Here is a 20523-nt window from a genome sequence, read left to right on the forward strand (position 1 = left end):
GTTGTTTCCTATGGAGAAAGCTTATGTGACTCCAAGTGTTACGAATTTTCTAATGTCAAGAACATCTCCACGTGAAAGTCATGCTGAAAAAAAATAAATCCCAGATTAGTTCATTTTCTTCACAAACTTTTCTTAGAGAAATGATGGCTTCTGATAGGGCTATGAGGTACTCTGTCCTGCATGTGCTACATTTGCCCACTTTTATAACAGAGCCAATCTCTTCTGCAGTATTGGCCAGATCAGTGGTCTAGTTGCTGGCGTGGCGTAGCAGTATGGCACAGTACTCACTCCTTCAGTCTAAAGGGCAGGCTTCAATGCCAGTCTCCAGTTCTGCAAAGTATTTGAACACGTTTTCACCATGTGCATCTCTGTGGCAGAGCATCTCTGCATGAGCTAAACAAACCTGAATAGATGTATTTGCCTAAATAGGAATGGATTTCCAGTTATGTAGACCAATGCTTTGGTGATCTAGACTCTTAGCATGCCAGACCCAGGACTTAATGCTGTTTGATACTTGAGGGAAGCCAGTACTTCTGTGTGCTGAATGAAAACATTGCCATAGTTTGTGATTTCGGTCATTACTCCTTGAGCTCAGCTGTATATATATGCTGTTACACTGCATAATGGCTTAGGAAGGAGAAGATGATTCAGTTTGCTTTGTTTTTGTGTGAAAAGTACAGTATAATTTCAAAACAGTATAAGCTGGATATATTTGTTCTTAGGATGGAGCTTCTGCAATTTTCTTGGCAGCGCAAGGAGGCTACCTGGATGTCATCCGATTGCTCCTTTCTTCAGGAGCAAAGGTTAACCAGCCACGACAGGTAAGCTCAACACTTCAGGGCAGAGCTGGGATCTAATTACTAAATCTCATAGTTATTGAAAGTTAACACTGGAATTTTCTCTGGACATCAGGTTCGCATGGAGGTTCTTCACTAAAAGGTAAATTGTGGCCGTGTCTGCGTTTGTGTGCTAGTTCAGAGTCATAGTGTGGATCTGAAGGAAGTGCCCCAGTTGTTTCTGCTTGCACACAACCTAGGTAATTTCCGTAAGAAGTGAAACTGGAAGCTCCATTTTAGGCGTGCACCAATTGTGCTTCACATCCTAAAGGAGATCAGACCTCTGGCTGATCCTTGGGAATGCTTTGAACCATGTGCAGGTTGGGCACGTTTGGGCCACGGGACCGGACTAAATCAAAATAAAACCCTCAAGCTGTATTTAATGTTGATATGAGGGCCTTGCACTACCTCTTGCAACTACTGAGCTGTTTCTGCTGCACCAAGCTACTTGTGAGCACGCATAGCCCATCACGTCCTTGCGTTCCTTTGAAAATCCTTGGAAAAGCTTTGGACAATCTGGCAATAGTAGTGAGAGAAATTCAGTGTACTGAAATCACCAGAAATGTGGGTTCAGTATAGAAGCTAATCTTTGAAAAAACCTTTCACTTTCAGTTTTATTTTGTATCCTCCCTGTGTACTCTGAAATTCAGGCGTGAGTATTAACCTTCACCTCTGTAAGAACTCGGTACGTGCGCAGAGCTTTGCTATCTATGTTTCCAGTTGCTTCCTCTGGTGGGTCTGATCCTGTAAACACACGAGACCAGCGAGCATGAAATTAGCTCCTCTGTAGGCAGTGGGGCTGCTGTTTGATCATTAAATGTTACAAATGAATTAGATGTGGGGCTGGTTCAGAGATCTCTGCTATAGAAGGCGAAGGGCTAGCTCCACCTTGCATTACTGTATGCTGTTGTTAGGTATGGATGCATATAGGTTAGGTCTTATACTAAGGGACACATAAGCATACCTGGTTTACAGAGACATATAAAAACTCTCTTAGTTTCCAAAAATATGGATCTTTAATTGTTTACCTGTGTCTTGATTCTAAAATCAGTGCTTATACAGCACCTTTAGACGCTTCTTTGAATAGCCAGGTGTGGGAGTTGCCCAGCTAACTTTGCTCCTGGCACTTCGAGGTGTCTGGTTAGAGACAGACATTCCCAGGAATCTTTGCCTGCTCTGGGAGAGCCTCCCCTGTGGTCTGCTGAAACCCTGCAGGCAAGGTAGCTGTCCTGGGCCTTGACTGCACATTGTAAATTGATGGGATAAGGTCTTGTGCTTGCAATCAGTCACGTATGTCTGCCAGGTGTCTGTGATCGCTGACTGTAGCAAGTAAAAAATCATGAGGCAGGAGCAAATAAATGTGAGGACTCTAATAACAGGGGACAGCGTGGCATGTGACAAGCTTGGCCAGGTATTTTTAGGACTTCTTTTCATCTGCCCCAAAGAACCTGAAAAATCATAGCTTGGCAGCAGAGATTAATCTATATGGCTTCTGCTGCATCTGTAGGTTTGTGTCTCCTTGCTGCTCCTCTAGTGTAAATAAACTGCACTAATATTTTATATTCCCAATACTAAAGTCATTTTCCTGCTGGATAAGAAGGATAAATAAATGTTTGCATTAACACCTTTTTGAGTGGGTCAAAATAAAGCTGGGGAGCCTTTGATTTAGCTGAACCAGTTTCACATTCATGCAACACAACGTGTTTCGTGATGCATGTTCAAATCTCAGTCGAGGCAAAGACTCGACTCCATGCGAATGCCTCTCCTGGCTCTGTCTCATCTCCAGCAGTATGGGCTTAGTTTGCCTCAGGGTACCTCGGATCCCTGCTAAGATTATGCCTGGATAGGTCTGTGGCATTTGTATTCAGGTCCACTGCAATCCAAAGCATTTCCTCAACAAACGGAGCATTTTTACTGTTTAATTAGTAAAGAAATGGTTGGATGGACTTCAGTCTCTCTCTTACTAACAAATTTGCACTTTGTTCAAAGGTGGCATGTTGGTTACCAGGAATGCAGCCCTAGATGGTGCACTTTTGAAGCCAGATGTCTCCTACAAGCTATGTTGCTCTTACTGCTGTAGGAAACTTTTCCAAGCAACATAACATTGAATGCAGGGCTGCCTGTAGCTGCAGAGCGCAAGGTTCATGCTTCTCCTTCCTAAGTGCCCATGCTTTCCTCTCTGTCTGGTGAATTTAGGGGTGTAATTCACCTGTCTGACCACATGCATCTTCCCTGTATGTGTCTTCCTGCTTCTCCAGTGGGTACCAGTTCCCCTTTTGCCTTGTGCCCCATCTCCCAGTCCCATGGGGTTCTCCAACACCTTGGAGATGCCTGTGTGCAGGCCATTCAGCTCAGCTCTCACAAGGCTGAAGAGGGAAGCTTTCTTCCCTGGCAACATCATTCCCCTTGATTTTTAACCTTGTTTTCTTTTTTTCTGATGCTGGGCCCCCAAGGAGCTGGGCTGGAATCCTTTTGTCATCTTTTCGTCTAGACAGAGCTCGGAGCAGTGTCTGCAGCCCAGTGTAGGCAATGTTTCTTCGCTTCTCTGACTCAAAAACAAAGCAAGGTTATTTGCCAATGAATTTTATACTCTGTGCAGGCTGTAGTTTGACTGGCTAAAGAGACTGAAAATGTTATTAAAATTAATGTTTTTTTTTTTTGTTTTGTTTGTTTTGTTTTTCCTTTACCTGTGATATGCAATCACACATATATGCAAGCTAGTAAACAGAGTGCAGACTACAGTCCAGCAAGCTTGACTTACTTATTTTTAGAAAGAATTCAACTTGTATAGTGGTGCAAATGGACTGGTAGGCAGAGTGGTGGAGGAGATGGCACTGAGCAGCCTGAGAGTAGGGTCTCTCAGGGGGAATACAAGGGTAATTTCACCTCCTACCATAATCTGGCCCTTTCTAAGACTCTAAGTCTCCAGCAAGCACTGAGTTTCAAAGCTGCAAAGCAAACTCTCAAGTTAATGAGTAAGAGAAGGAGCATTAGAAATTTCTGCCAGGGTATGTTTGGGACTGGTGGACATAATGAGATATAGTTTGTATCTATTACGAATTTACAGGCACATTAGGAAATAATAAACACAGCTTTAAACATATGGAGCATTTAACATTGTTTGTTCTCCAAGAGTAACGGTCTCCAGTCTGCTGGGTGGTTGGAGGAATGAGAAATGGAAAGTACTTTTTGAACTGCTTCTTTCCCTGCTTTCATTTTCTTCCTGACTCATCTCTGAGTCTTAATATCTGTTTATACAGGAATTTTTGCATGGCATCTCAGTACAACATAATATCTCTTTTGCACCATACACCAATATGAAAATGAACAGAAATCTCAGCTACTCCATGTAAATATTATATGCTTTTACATAAACCCGCCTGTTAGATGCTGTTTGCATATAAGATAGAAGCTGGTATTAATCACTGTGAGCCCTCCATCAACTTCTTCATCTTTCTTTTTTTTTTTTTTTTTAAGCTAAATACTCCAATGTGCTCACTCTTTCTCACAATGTATTTTTGTCTCTACTCCATAACCGAGATGCTAACAATGATATCTAGCAGCAATACTGTTAAGGACAGTTAATGGTAACACTGATGTTACCCAACACACGTATTGCCTTCTGCTTCTTTCACTTCATGACTGAAAACAAGAGTCATAAACAGCACTGTGAGTGAAAGAAAGCTGCTATGTTCCCCATGCTGTTCTTGTACTTGCATTTTTTACGTAAACAGAAATGTGGATTTGCATAGCATTAGTTCCTCATGCCCATTAAATCGTGAATCTTGTAGGTGGGATGCTCTTTTCCAAGTTTTATAGGCTTTTTCATTGTCCCTCTTGCTATTTTCTAGAGCCCTCTGGTGGGGGAAGATTGGAAAAATATCAAGTGTCCGTTTACTGATAAGGAAAGCACTGTATATTGGAGACAGACAGTTTTTGCTATCACGCTAACATCACATGCCCTCCGTACAAGAGAGCCTTTGTTATTTTTGAATCATAAAGAAAACCCGTGGTATTAACAGGGTATGTACTAGAATGAGGTCAGCCACTAGCATCCATGAGATCATTTATAGAGAACTGATACCAGAGTCAGCAAAGATCCTGTTTTTTGCCATTTTAAAAACTAAAGATCTCAGGGTGTGCATTTGCTTTTCCTCAGAACCAGAAAAGGTGAAAACCAGAATACTATATCAAAGGGAGACATAACTTTATTTTTTCTTCCAGTGGATTAAATCACTAGCCCGTAGAAAGCAGAGAATGGTTCAACAATGTTTTTGAATAGCTTTAGCAAGTCATATGAATCTTCACTTGGAAGAGAGAGATTACTTCTTTGATCAAGGTGGAAATATTTTATTTAAAGTAAAAAGCTGTTTCCTTCTGAAACTTCTCATTAAGGCACTTTCAGGAGTTTTGTCTCATTCTTTTCCTGCCAAGTCTTCAGGCTGCTGAGGCTGGCAGGAGGAGCTGGCAGAAGCAGGCACCCTGCTACTTGTGGTCTCACTTATAAGTTAAAGTCCATGCAGGCAAAGCCTTTTATTAAAGGACCATGCAAATTAATTTGGCGCCACATAACTAACTGCTGGAGTCCTCTTGTAATCTTGAGAAGCAAATTTGGCCTTTTAGGAGGAAATGAAGGAAAAATAAAAAAACTAAATCCTAATTGCAGAACTAATACTTCCAGTGTTTCAACTCACCTTTGCATTTGGGATAGAAATTCATCAGAATGTTTGGCTTATTTTGAAGATGCTTTTTATTTCCCAGAGTTTTCTGCTGAAATCGTGATTGCCTCAGAGCCTAAGACTTGATTGGTTTACATTGTATTCCTTGAAAATCGACCTCTTTTTTTTTTCTAGTGGAGCTCTTGAAGATAAAATCTGTGGGATACTCACCATCTCTGTAAGTCAGGACATCTTTATCAGATTCCCTAGGAGTGGACAATGTAATTTAATATTGAAAGTTGCTAATCACATCCAATTGTTCATTAGCTTCTATAAACAGCTCTCATTTAATAGGTACAGACACCCAGCTGCAGAATTCATCCATGCAGAGATCCTTCTGCCACATCCAGCCACCTAGATTTCGAACTACACAGCATACCTTTGGCCTTTACATTTTAAACTTCCCTATTTGTTTCAGGCACAGCTGGTAAGCCACAGAGGGCTTATAGTGTTCAAACAGCAATGCCAATTTCAGGTCAACCATGCAAGAGAAAGCATCTAAGGGTTCTTCTACTCAACAACCAGAAATGCTCTGATTTCATACAGTGAGCTCCCACGTGCTTCTGGAAGGCACTCTGCATTTGTCCGTCCATGACGCAGGATTTTATTGAGGAATTGAAGCTCATCCATTCCTGTAGGCAGATTTTGGCAGTCAAATTGGGAGTACATGATATAAAAGCCAAACTTCTCAGCACCCTTCTTTCATTTTAAGGACGGGACGGCGCCCCTGTGGATCGCGTCGCAGATGGGCCACAGCGAAGTGGTGCGAGTCATGCTGCTGCGGGGAGCTGAGCGCGACGCCGCGCGGGATGTGAGTGCCACCTCTGCCTGTGCTCTGTCTGCAGTTTTGTGCCTCCTGGCGTGTTTTGAGGCCGCAAGGCTGCCTGAGGGGTGGGCCAGTGTCCCCAGAGTTTGTTCTGTTTGCCAGGTTGTAAAGCTTGGGCTCTGTTTCTGCCCGTGTGTCTGGGGTGGCTCCCTGGAAGGACCTCCTGGAATAAGAGAATGGATAGAGAGAATGAAGATGTTCATATAAAAGAGAGATAGACATGATATATGGTGTTACAGGTTTATTTCACCCTGAAGTTTTCAGAGGAAAAATCCTTCAGATGCCCTAAAATTAGCAGCCTGATCAGTGGAGGAGCCTGCCTCAAAGATGATGAGCAGAGGAGACCTTGCAGGGGGGACAGCTGGTGTTTCCCTCCAGCCTAGGGGAATGTGGATAAAGCATTTGTCGTGACTGAGCTGATCTTCTCTCTTTTAAAGGATGGTACAACTGCTTTGCTGAAGGCTGCCATTAAAGGGTACAACAATGTGATAGAAGAGCTACTTAAATTCTCTCCCACCCTTGGTCTGCTGAAGGTTAGTAGCGTAACACATAGATTTGTCAACAAAAACTCAAGAAGGCAAAGGGTCTAACAAAAGACCTGACATTCATTACAAGTGGAAGATGATAGAGATTGAGCCCAAAAAGTCAAGAGAAAAATGAAATTATTAAGCCTTTAGTGCTACACACAAACACATCTTTTCAGAAGATATTGTGAAATTGATCTTTGGAATAAGGAAGGACATCATGCTGTGGGAGGAATTCTCTTGCTTTTTGTCAGCTGATTTTATTGCCACAGTAAACAGATTGCTCGTGGTGGTGCAGTTGTCAGCGTTATACCCTGCCCTTTTATTGCCTTTAGTCAGCAAGCTAGAACCCTGAGAGATCAGTTGTGAGTAGCTCTTTGTTTGTTTTTATTTTCCTCTGAATTCAACCAATGACTCAAAAATAATAGCAGGTATCTGGAAGCTGCATTTGAATATCTGATCAAATTTCACACACCCATAAATCATACACTTTGATGACTTCTGTGAATGCAACTAATTGGCAATTTTGATAACCTTGAAAATGCAGGTGGTATTAACTTGATTGTTAGTTAAGAGTAAGAAATAGCTTCCACACTTATGTGAACTGTCAGCTTGCAGCCACGAACGAAAGGTCAGCTACGATAAAAATCACCATTCAGCTGCCTACCAGGGAGAACATTAATCATGAGAGAAAGGAGATAAAATACACAGCTGGTTTCCATTACTGCTCGTACTCCTGTTCCAGTTGTGAATGGCTGATTTCACCAGGCAGCAGCAAGTGCTGTGTTCTTTTCACCTCTAATCTATTGACAAGGGCGATTTAAAAAGAAGATATTAGTGTGGTGAAGTGAACCTGACTCTCACTTTTATTAAATCATTTAACATCACCTCCTTTGTAGTCCACTAGCCTGCCAGCACCCTCTCCAAATCAGTCAGGCTTTCGCGACCTAACCTCTTCCATGTTATGTCTCATTTGTGGGTTTGTTCTCTGCAAGCATCTTTGTTTCGCTGCCTTTTTGATTTCAAACATCTCCACTGGTGTTTTCCAGAATGGGACTTCTGCCCTCCACGCGGCCGTTCTGAGCGGCAATGTGAGGACGGTGGCGCTGCTGCTGGAAGCAGGAGCAGACCCGTGCCTGAGGAATAAGGTACGTCCTGGTGTGCCACTGGGGCTAGGACCAGCTCTGAGCCTTGGAGCACCTGTGCATGCAACGTAGGTGGTGGTTGTCCACGTCTCTGTGTGAGATCATGACTACACCTTGATCATCTGCAGCACCATCGTTCAGTCCATCAGTTTTTATACACAAGCATCTATAAAGGTGCTGCTACCCATGAATTAACGTCAGCCTAAGAATAACCAGACCATGCACTCATTCACCCAGCACCACAGGTTAAATTGCTAGCTGTAACTAATCAAGGGCCAGCTAGATTTTATTTTAGGGAAATAGTACTTGGTTTGATAAATCCTAAGTTATATTCATGTCTCGTTTCACAGATGTGTAAGAAGGATGTGTCCACAGTAGGAGAAATCTACAGCTGGGTGCCTTCGTTAGAATTTTCTTAGGATTTAGCACATTGCTAGTAGAAATAATACCATAGAATTACATGCACTTTTCCAATATCTTCTTATAAATTTGTTAGTTTATTAAAGTAACTTTTATTCCTTTTATGACAGCAATGTTTCTGGAAAAAAAAAACCTATAAAGTGTTTTAACATTAAATGCTTGATCATTTCTATGAAAATGTCTTCCTCTGAGTTGTGTATAGAGTCTGTTTGCTTCTAGCATTTGATATCTAGCTGGGTTTGTTAAGCTGTGAATGGTTGTACTGGTATTTACTTCTGGTTTATGATTACGTGAATGAAAGTTTACAACACGAGTAATCCAGCATATGCCTTCTGAACGCTTTGGTTATTTAATATAAAATCAGTGCATGTAATTCCGACATCAATCCACTTGATGGCAGCAGGGTTAATGCCACTCATACAGTAGTTTTTGCTGATACACGTTTTGTTTTGATGCAATCATCCAAACAATGTGCAAGACTTTTCTGCTGTTGGTAGTGATTTGCAGAAGGAGGGTGTACAGCATACGTCTGTGTTTATAACTTCTCCTAAAGATTTTTTTTTTTTGAAAAAGCATGCAATTTGGCACAACAGTACATTTGCAGAACAGAATTATTGATTTTCAGAAGTAACTTCATTATCAATAATTTCTATTATTAAAATTGTATTCAATAAATACAGAAGACCAAACCCTGCTATTCTGCTACCTATCCTACACAATAGCATTGACTATTTCATAGCAAGTAAAGTTTTTTTCCTTGGATTTTTATGGACTTAAAGACCTGCCTCATCTCCCCAAAGGATCATCAGCCATGTTCTCTTTCAATTTTGTGGCAGCAGCATTGGGAACCCAGGGGATACCATTTACCCTGGACAGGCAGCACAAAACAAGATGACCACACAAATCCCGTGCTAGGATTATTTTGAAGACTTAAGTGAGGTTTTGTAAAGAGCTATGTTATAACCATGTTACTGTAAGATGCTACATCAAAACCCAGTTATTTCTGCAGTATAAACATATACTAAGTCCTGTTAGGTACAGGGCGTGGAAAGATGACTTTAAGACATCTCCAACAGTGGTGGAGACAAAGCTGAGATAAGCACATCATGGTTACCCGGCACCATCTTCTTTAGAGGGTGAGGATTTAAAACCATATTTGGGAAATAATCACTCATTTTTGCTAACCTTAAGACTTTTTGTTCCAGGCCAACGAGCTGCCAGCAGAACTAACGAAAAATGAACGCATCCTCCGTCTCCTTCGCACAAAGGAAAAGCAAAGGAAGAGCTAATGCTGCCCTATAGCAAATGTGGTTTGACAGAGTTGTGCCCTGATGGCACTATCGTGACAGTAAACCTAGGTTGCCCAAGAAGGTTTTTTTGGAACAGTTTGCCTGATCAGCCTCTCCAGTATATGCTTGTGAACACGTGAGGCCCTTGCCATGGAGTCGCCATGCCCTTGGGCCTCCATCTGTCATCGCTGAACTCAGAAGGACCGCAACAGGAGTAGGGTTTGGCCTGAGAGCAGTGTTTGCCCTGCAGCCCTACCTACACTCCGGGGTCCCCCCGGTGCCAGCACTGACCTTAGCTCCTCCACGCCTGCAGTGTACGCATCCCCGCGCACCCGAGTGCTCCCGCTGTTTCGGAGATGCGTCCCTCTACTGGCATGGCCACACGCCTGCAATGAGTGCCTTGGGGTGCACTTGTGGGTTGGGAGCACTCAACCCTTGTGCCAAAAGGACGCCCAGGTCTTGCAGCTGTTTGGAGTCAGCCGGTCCCCATGGTGCTGCTGCCCTCCCTTTGGTGGCAGTGCTGGCTCTGCCGATTCCTCTGTACCTCCAAGTGCCACACAGGGCTACAGGTGACATCCCGCCTATAACATACCAACAGGAAAAGTCCTCCTGCCAGTCCAGGGCTTTGATAAGAATTTTGTTTCTACAGTACAGATGCTACACAAGTAATCTATGTTCTGCATGCCCCCCTATGTTACACTATGTTTTGATATCCACAACTACTATGCAATGCACTTGTTCCCAAAGTCTGTTGGCAGTAGTTAAGGGAGAAGTGCACAGTCCTACAGGTGTTTCAACAGCTGGTGAGAGGGTTACATGTAGCCATGCTCAAACAGGCCCACTAATTAATGCGGGCCTGGAAAATGAACTCTCAGCAGCAATTTTGGCCTTTGTTGTGGTTGAGATGCTCAAAATAATACATGCTACTAGTGTCTGCGTGGAGAAGACAGTGAAAATTGTTAAGGTTTTGTAAAGAGCTATGTTATAACCATGTTACTGTAAGATGCTACATCAAGACCCAGTCATTTCTGCAGTATAATAAGTCTTGTTAGCTACAAATACATTACAGATCGTTTTACATTGAGTCGAGGTATAAGGTTAGTCAGTACATAAATCCAGGGACTTCATCTGTCTTCAGACCTTGGCAAATTGCTGAAAAATTGCTTAAGATGTTGAGGACAGAGAACATTGAAAGGAGACACAAAATAGTCTCTGCTTAGAAAATATCTGCCTGGGATTCAGCTGAATTGTTGCACTTTGCTTCAATGAGTTAAAAAAAAAAATAAATTAGTGAGTTTGCACAAATGAATGTAGTTTACTGAGAGCAAATTAGCCATATATATTGCCAAATCATAAAATTATTCTTCTTGTGAGTAAGTTAGATAAGAAGTCAGGTTTCTGGTGAAGAGTACAGAAGTGGGCATACCTTTGCTTGCAAGCTAAAATTACTATTCGATTTCTATTCAGCACTGGAAAGAAAACCTTTAAAGTTTTCCAACAATATAAGACAACACCAGAAAAATCTCTTTGTTTAGGTAATTTATGCTGTTGTACTTTTCAATTAAAATAATGTTGTGCCTAACTGAAACTTGCAGACAAACTGGTACAGAACCAAAGAATTATGCAAGATGTGCAGAGGATGATTGTATCCAGGGTTCAGTCCTGTGAAAGACTCAAAAATATTGAGCATGCAGAAATCTCAAGAGCCTTATTGGGAAGTTAATTTGCACAGCATTTTATGGGACTGGACTCTAAGTTCTTTAACAAGCAACGCTGAAGAGGGTAGGTCCATCTGGAGCCCCCAGTGGGTCAAAGATGAACATTTTGCTTTGGAGAAAGCCAGAAGGACTTTAGGCAGCCCTGCCATGATACTGGTCTTTCTCCTGAAAGTTTCTTCAGATCAACAGCTGGGAACAACCACACCATTAAGATAAAAGGCCCTTTCATCCTTGTAAAGGAGGAGGATAATCATGGAAGGCCTCCAGTAGCCAGCCATTCTGGGTGAGCAATAAATACTATCAGACAGGCTGTAATGATCGATATTCCTAAAATGTGGAAGCATCCACTGTTGGTGAGCATCTCCTATTTCTCTTGATGTCAGAGTGTAGGGGAGAGGATAGGGAAAACCAACAGTAACCCTGTGATGGCTGAAGTGAACAAGCTGGGAGAGCAACCTGAAGCTGTCTAACATCTGCAGGCAGTCTCTCCTTTCTGCCAGGTATATTTGCTTTTATTGAGTAGTCTCACCCCAACAGGGGCAGCTACTCAGTAAAAAAGTTTCTTGAACAATGCCTGTCCATGGGAAAATGCTCCCCACCACTTAAAGCCGGACTTTGCAAGTCCTGTTTCCACCTTCCTCCATGACTGGCTACCACGGCCTAGGTTCCAGTGCAACCAGTGAGGAACATCTGGGACGCCACATCCCGTACGGGGTATCTGCTGACCTCCGTCGGAGTAGATACAGTCACCAGGTCCTCTTTTCTGAGTAATGTTGGGCTATAACAGGCTTTTTGTTTATAAACAATATTTGAAATGTGGAGCTGCCACGGGTTGAAGGGAGAGGCCTACAGCTCCCATTAATGCTGGGTGTAGGACATGCAGGCCTTGGACCTGCAGTGGTGGAGAACTGGCAGCAAAGCCTTTCTCTGCCACATTCAGGCTGAAGTTGAATCGAGCTTCAGCAAAGACACTGCTCATCCAGCTTGGGATTTTAAGCATGGAGACCTTCCCGTTGGGAGCATTTGTTTCGTCTCAGAGCCTCTGAGGAGAGGGCTGTTTGTGGCTTTGAGTTCCCAGTAACCAAAAGGTGCTTATTCTACCTGTAGGTGGGCTTGGACATTGCAATACTGTTCCTCACCATGCAATTAACCTTTCCACAAAGAAACCTTAATAAATACTAGTATTTATGTAGCCAATGTTATCTTTAAAGTGCTCAGTAAACACTGCTGTGGTTTGTTTGTTGTTCTAAACTGGAAAGCTGCTTTCCCTTCTTGGCTGAAGTGATTTACTGATACCAACAGTCGCTCTTGTTGTAGTGCCTTTTGTGCAAGGCTTTCAGAGTGCTCTGTGGAAGCTTCGAAACCTATTAGGCAGGGAAATAGATGATTTCATTTACACACCAGTGAAATGCAGCAACAGCTCATCTCTTCATGTTAATGGGCAAGAGCAAATTTAGACTAGAAACTGAGGGACACCAAATCTGCTTCCTAGATGACAGGGTGAACTAGAATGGGACAGGATAACGGGCCCAAATGTTTTCGTTTCAACATCCAGGGGGCCAGCCTGCTGCTCTCTCCACCTGGGATTTATGCAGGTGCTGTGGGCCAGTGACTTCCCAGCAGCTCCAAGTGAGTACAAAGGAGGTGCAAGAACAAGCCGCACAGGAGTCGAGGAAAAGTGTAGAGCACCATGCCTTTATTTCACATTTATTTCACAAATAATTTCATTATTTGGAAATGACACAAAAGGCAATGTTGTACCCCTGACCTAATGCCTCTTCTTGCACATGCCGTTCTTGCCTTGCAGCGAAATTGTCTCGCTGGTGATCCTCCTCCCCTTGTTTAAACTAGAAGAGCCAAGAGGCTCTTCTAGATTAGAGCACCTGATCAAACAGCTGCAGGTGACATTTAATGCACTTTAACAACGATTGTTTGTCTCAAAGTTGGAGCCTAATCAGAAGAATAATTTCCATTTTATTCCGCCAATCATAGCAACTACTGGGAAACCTGTAAGTAAACCAAATTTCTTCTTGTTTTGGAAATTTGAAAATCGTTGTACTGAAAACAGGGTAGCACAAAAACTGGCCCATTTGTCCTCCCCTTAATACAAACACAATAGACATAAAATACTGCCTTTGTTTGGAACCCTTGTCATTGTGCCACACTCCTTGAGTCAGTGGGTGGTGACAAAACATTAACGTATGCTAGGAATGCAACCAAAGATCATACACACGGCTCTTTTTTTCCAGCGAGGGAGTGATGCACTGCACATACAGGACTAAACAGAATTGTGGCTTCTCACAGTAGCTCTGCAGGAGGTCCTTGCAAATGTCATGTTCATACTTCCCTCAATTCTGGTTTCTTTTGACCCTCCCTGTTATGCATTTCATAAAACCTATACAAATTTATGTATTTCAGTGTAAGATTAATATTCTACAATGGGAACATTGCTTTGCTGAAACACATTTTTCCATACCATCGTTTCAATAAAAATGATTCTACTACTCAGATTATCTTAACTCTCTGTACCCTTCAATATGTATTTGCCTTCTTCTGTATCCTATTCTTTCTATTTGCAGAATTCCAGAATTAATTTTCTATTCTTGTTAAGACCACTTTATTCTATGCCACTTGATTCATTAGACCATTGTTTTTCAGGCCTTTACAGATGAGACAGCATTCACAAAACAAACAGAGCCAATGCCCTGGCTTGAAAAACAGGAAAATTTAATTTAGCATGACATAATGAGGTTTGTTTCAGATCCAGACCTCACTGGCAGGCTCCCCGTGACATTAATATCCATTAAGTCAGATCTGAAGGAAAGATTCCCAAAATGCAATTTAGGGAACAAAGGAGTATGACTATGCTTTTATTCAGTTAGTCAAACATGCCTTGGTGGTTCAGTTACTATTCTTAAACATAAAACTGGCCCTTATGCTGATGTGACCTGCTTCAGTTTAAAAAAATAAAAAATAAAGTCTACATCCTGCTGATATGCTTATTAGAGTAAGCAGAGGATTGTAATTGTAATAAAAAGGGAAAAGAGTCTACAGTGAAAAGTCCATTTTTGACCTTGTGTTTGACATCCCGATCTTTTTGCCTTATTACTACAATTTGCTGTTGTGATGAGCTACATTTTCAATCGACGTCAAATATTCCTACAGTCACAAGTCAATAAAGAATCTTCATCTGTACAGAGAAGAATGTTGTGACTTGTTCATGGCCTAAATCACTACAAAGGATGATTTTTGGTAATGCAGAGCTTCTTGATTTTGCTTGAAAGCAAAACAAAGTGCAATGTCAAGAGGCTGAAACTAGGCAAATGCAAATTCAAGCTGTGGGTTTTCAACAGTGAGGCTAGTTATCTAGTGAAGCAAATTGCTTGAGATGATTCCTTCATCATTTGAGTGTTTTGTTTTGTTTTTAAATTACTTTTCAATCTAACAGATGTTTCATCTGAAGCACTTTGCATTTGATTTAGAAATTATTGGATGAAATTATATGACATGCAGCAAGTAATATTATGTGATCATAAAAGTCTCTTTGACCTTAGATATATGAGTCAATATTTTTTTTGCTTTATCTCCTCAGTGATTTAAAGAGATGCTGCCTCTCATGAGATCAATAACAAGACCATATGCTTAGCAACTGTGCCCTGTGGCTGCGCAGCAAAACGACACCTTGGGCACATACCTAAGCCACCTGTAAATAAACCATTTCGCTCTCACTATGTTGACGAGGCATTTTAACCAGACTAATGCTTTAATGCCCTGCTTTTAATGTCGAGGCAGTTCACCCAGAGCTGGCACGAGCTCTGCATAGTGCTGCACTTTGCCAGGGAGCAGGGAACAGCACAGCAATCTGCAATGTGCCGGCGGGGAACACAGCTAAGTCAGGAAAGAGTGAGGGACACGACTTTTTGCTGTGGCAAATGTTTCACATGAGGTCAACTTTTGAATTTTTTAGTACGTCAGTGCATCTGGCATGAGTACACACTGCACATTTGCTGATAGCAACAAGTGCGGTATATCTCCAAACTCTGCTTTAATAAGAAGTTGTATTTCTACAATGCTTTCTTCCTGCAGCTCACTGTTTGAAACCTGTTTTGGGGTATTTGGGATCCCATGTTGCCATACAATAGGCACCACTTTACAGAGGAGGAAATTGTACTGGAGAGGTTGGGACCCACCCACATCATTCAGCAAGTCTGTGGCAAAACTGGGTCAAGCTTTTCATCTTCTGAATTTAATTCTTGAGCTTTTGCTACTAGGTAATAAATAATTCCACCTAGAATATAGTAAAAATGAACTCTTTTTGGGCACCTTCAACGATAAATGCAGAAAACACATGATGCTAAAGAGTGAGGATAGGACACTGTAGAACAGCCCTACAAATACTCTAGGGCAGATACAAAGATGAAAAGATAAAAAGACTTGATTCAGCATCACCTGACACACTACGCCTATTTTTAACACTACTGGCAACTTCAGGCCGACTGCTGTCAGCCCCCGCAGCATGATTTGATCCCACGTGGAAAGTCTGAAGCCAAGAGCATCTGACCAAAGTAATAGCTGCTCTGAGGCCAGGGCTATTAAAAGTCAAACAGGCCTTCACAAGCAAGGAAGGATGACAAACGAAAGCAATACAATTTGCTTACAATGCCAAATAGGAAACACCAGCTTAGTTTAGTACAGGAATTATTCTGGCTTGGCTGAAAAAAATATTCATGGGGCATGCTACAGTGGTTTTGACTGGCTCTACAGAAAAAGTGGAGGTGTGAGAAACTGGGCGAAACTTGCAAACCCACCCACCTGCTGCAGCTTGTCTTTGCACAGGAGGCAAGATTTCCACGCAGAACACCCTGCCTTCCTCTGTGCTTATGAAACGTGTTGCTTAATGTAGCTCCCACTTCTTCCAATGGCCTCAGGGCGCTATCGCAATAGAAATAAGAAATGCTTGTAATAAATTATACGGGGAAAAAAAAAAAAAAAAAGAACAGCGACAGACATTTTAATTGACTTTGCTGCAAAGCGATCACGTGGTTTTTCCATTTGTACGTGCAAGTAATTCTGCAGGCAGACTGCAATTTGGAAACTGCCTGATCACTACCACTAGACAAGTGAGCTTCTAGTGGAATCGGCAACGTGTTTTGCTGCACTGGGTAAAGCCATGGAAGCACCTCTGAAAGCAGAGCTCAGGGCTTGCTGTCAAAGCAGGACAGAACAAAGCAGGTAGTTATTTCACACTCGCTGCCAGGCAGATAGCCTCACACCAAAAGGGTATTCAGTGAGGGAGAGTGTTTATTTCATCCTAATGGACAACAGAAGGACCAGTTGGGTGTGATGGGGACACCAAATGACATCTTACACTGTGAATTAATATTAGCATCTTCTTCCAGACAGGAAAAATTAGGTTTGTGCACACCACCAAAAAACAGAATAACTATTCCCTTCCTTCCAAGCAGAAAATCCCTAAAAGCTATCCCTAATCTTGGGCTTAAAAGGAAGCCTTATAAAACACAGCTTGCTGGACATTTGTAAGCAATTGCAGCTGGCAGCAGGGACAGTCTCTTTAGTAGCACAGAAAATGCAGTGAGATTTTGGCAGCGTTGACCTGAGTTCATTATTCAGGGCTACTTTTTCCATGCCCAGACAGAAAGGGATAACTTTCAGATGAAACAGTCAAACGTGCCAGCTTTATCACTGACTTTTTAATACTCGTGCAACTCCACCTAAAAGCCAGGGAGCTGCACCCTCAGCCTCTGCACGTGGAAGAGAGCTGCAACCAAGACTGAAAGCTGCAATAGGACTGAAGGAATACCCAGACGTGGGCCACTGGCTGGCAGCATATGGAAGCAAGGTAAAAACAGATAAATGTTCAAGTTTCCACATCTGCCATTATGAAGGATTTCAGAACTCTGATGGGCTTAGTCAGACCAGTGTTTGGTAATCAGCCTTCGCCTCTATTCCACCTCACTTTCACCCGTGTAATAAATGGCTCAGTCTTCAAAATAGGACTATAACCAAAGTTTACAGTTTATTAAAGGAACAGAGGTAAGCAAACAGCGCTGGGTGCGCTGGGCATCTCTGCTCCACCAGGACGCACACCAGTTACATCAAGCAGATGATTTTTATGCTCCTAGGCTGATACATATTCATTACTACTTCTAAAAAAAACAGGGTTATTATAATTAGTTTCCAGAATCCAAACCCTCCTACTGGAGCATGCGTATCAGTCTCCGGTGGTCCCTCTGGGGGTCTCTGGGGGTCTCTGGTGCTGAAGGCTCATAGTCTTCCTCCCTCTTGTCCTTCTCCTTTGTCCAATTTGGCTGTATGTCAGAGACTTGTGCAACATCCCCTGCAAGCTTTGTCTTTTAGTTGTTCTTCAGCTCTCCCTGTCTCCTTAATCTCCTGGCCGGATATCAGAGACTTGCATAGTGTCCCATGCAATAGTCATAATAGTTAGCAGTTATTCTGAAACCCCCCAGATATCAGAGACTTCAAGGAAAAGCCTACAAATACATTTCCCTTCAAGCTCTCTATTGACACGAGTTGCTAAAACATTCCTTTGCAAGATACAAGAATTATATACATTAACCACTCTGTTTTTCTTAGACTTGTGGTTATACAAGGGTATGTAAGACAGGTCACATTCATCATACCATGCAGCCCTAGAACTGTTCCATACTGACACGAATCAGATGAACATATCTCACACCCGTGAGTGTAGAAAAACTGGTGGTATGTGAAGGCATTGCACTGGAATAACAGTGTGAATTTAGACAGCCTTCTAAATACATCTATCAACCAGGGATTTAGATAAATATTAAAATATTACCCCCTCTGTCTGTACTGTAGGTGGCAAACAAGTGTGATGTAATGGACTTAGTTTGTTGTGGAAATTGCCACTGCAATAGATTCCTTTGTGTTTGCCTTGCAACATTATAAATTGCTTCTGTCTCTCTTAACTTTTTCACCAGCACCGAAACGATTTTTTTTTTATTATTATTATTTTTATTTTTTTAACTTGTAGCTATGTGAGCTATGCCCACTGCAACCTCTGCTTAGGTGGAGTCTCTAGAACATGTGGCAACTCGGTCCCCTGCTTTTCAGATCATACTGCATAGTGCCGAATAAAACTTTGACTTATGACAACAAAATTAAGACATGTTAATTAACTTTAGGTACTTCAGCTTTGGTTAGCGCTTGCCAAATGCCAAGTCACGCACTTGGGATGGAATAAGCCCATGGAAAAGTACAAGCTGGGCAGCAGCAGGGTGGAAAGCAATTTCGCAGAGAAGAATATGGTGGCTGGGCTGGACAGCACGCTGAACATGAGTCAGCAGAGAAGAAAGCCAACCACTTCCTAGGCTGTATTAGCAAGGGTGTAGCCACTGTGGTTATTCCTTCCTCTGTGGGACTTGTCGGACCACATCCGGAGTCCTGGGTCCAGTCTGGGGCTCCCCAGAAGAAACAAGACGCTGACATACTGGGGCAAGTCCAGTTTGATGCCAGCACGACTGCTGGGGGTGCTGTGTTTGTTCAGCCTTAAGCAGAAGGCCGGCTCAGGGCATGTCCTGCTGCTCTCCACCACTACCTTGTGGGAAGATGCAGAGAGGCTGGAGCCACTCTCTCCTTGGACAGGCACAGAGGCACCAGACTCGAGCTGGAAAATGGCAAAATCTCTTTAGGTACAGGAAAAAACATTTTGCTCTTCGGTGTGGTCACGCAGTAGACCAGCTTGCTCAGCAAGGCTGTGACATCTCCATCTCTGAAGCTATTCAAAATACAACCGGACAATTCCCTGAGCAACCTGACCTAAATGGATTCAGCTCTCAGCAAAAAGCCGAACTACATGGCCCTCCAGAGGTCCCTGCCAACATAAATTAGCCCATGAACGTACGAAACCAAGCCCAACCTACATTTTCGTCAGCAGATGGCAATATCAGCTAAATTCCAGCAGCGTAAACAGCCACAAAGGCGACAAAGTAGTGGGGAAATAAATCAGGGAGAAGCTGCAGGCGAATGTCACGCCCTGCTTTGCTTCCTGTGTTTTCCTCGAGACGGATCCCAAACAGATCAGGAGTGCAATCTCCTCGCTCCCAAACGATTGCAACACCTCTCAGGCCACCTGATGTCAGCACGTCAAGACCAAACGAAACTCGGCAAGGCAAATTCACTGGCAGTAAAAGCCACTGAAATCAACACTGAGAGCTGATTTTCTGCCGTGCAACCTGAGCCATCCTGCTCGGGGATTATTTTTCTTGCAGCTGTGCCATGCGGCCAAACGCACGTGGGGTCATGAGACCAATGCTTTGAAATCGCAGATTGCTAACTTTAAGGCAAAATTATGAAGCTGTTGCCTAAGCCAGGATTTTTGAGCCTACTTAGGCATTTCTAAACTATGTGATTAATACTTCTATGTTATAAAAACCAGCTAGCATACAACCGATGTGGAATATTTCCTTCTGAAGAGGCACAACTTGGCTCCGAAGAAACCAAAGCAGTGCAGTCGCCACTAAACCTTCACTCGCCCGGAAACAAACAGGCCGCCGCTGGCGCAGCTCACCCCAGGCGGCAGATCACGAGACCCCGGCAGATCACAAGACCCGACTAAAACAAGAAACGATGAGTAGCTCGGATGTCAGCACAGAGTTCCCTCAACACCAAGCGTATTCGCAACCCTAGGGCCCTGGGTGCGCTCCTCACCCCAGGATGTGGCTGTGTGGGCACCCATCAGGGCAAGACACCCATTGGGGTGAGGGACACGTTAGGGTGAGGGACACATCGGGGTGAGAGTGAGGGATCCATTAGGGTGAGGTGCACATGGGGGTGAGGTGTCCATGGGGGTGTGGTGTACTTGGTGTGTGATGCACATTGGGGTGTGGTGCACTTGGGGTTGAGGTGCACATGGGGGTGAGGTGCCCACCAGAGTGAGGGATCCATTAGGGTGAGGTGCACATTGGGGTGAGTTGCACATGGGGGTGAGGTGCACGTTGAGGTGAGGCACCCATGGGGATGAGATGCACATTGGGGTGAGGTGCCCA

At 43.1% G+C, this 20523-nt stretch overlaps 1 protein-coding gene across 1 annotated transcript in view; it reads left to right on the plus strand.

Moving 5' to 3' along the window:
- ANKRD29 (ankyrin repeat domain 29) overlaps nucleotides 1-12668 on the plus strand; it is a 29715-nt gene extending 17047 nt beyond the window's left edge. The window contains exons 6-10 of the mRNA XM_068671431.1: nucleotides 723-821; nucleotides 6267-6365; nucleotides 6818-6913; nucleotides 7954-8052; nucleotides 9675-12668. Of these exons, the coding sequence (XP_068527532.1) occupies nucleotides 723-821; nucleotides 6267-6365; nucleotides 6818-6913; nucleotides 7954-8052; nucleotides 9675-9758 (477 nt within the window). The 3' untranslated portion in view covers nucleotides 9759-12668. The remainder of the gene's footprint in view (nucleotides 1-722; nucleotides 822-6266; nucleotides 6366-6817; nucleotides 6914-7953; nucleotides 8053-9674) is intronic.
- The last annotated feature ends 7855 nt before the right edge of the window (nucleotides 12669-20523 follow it).

This window comes from Anas acuta, chromosome 2 (assembly GCF_963932015.1).
Source record: "Anas acuta chromosome 2, bAnaAcu1.1, whole genome shotgun sequence".
In the NCBI taxonomy this organism is placed as follows: domain Eukaryota; kingdom Metazoa; phylum Chordata; class Aves; order Anseriformes; family Anatidae; genus Anas; species Anas acuta.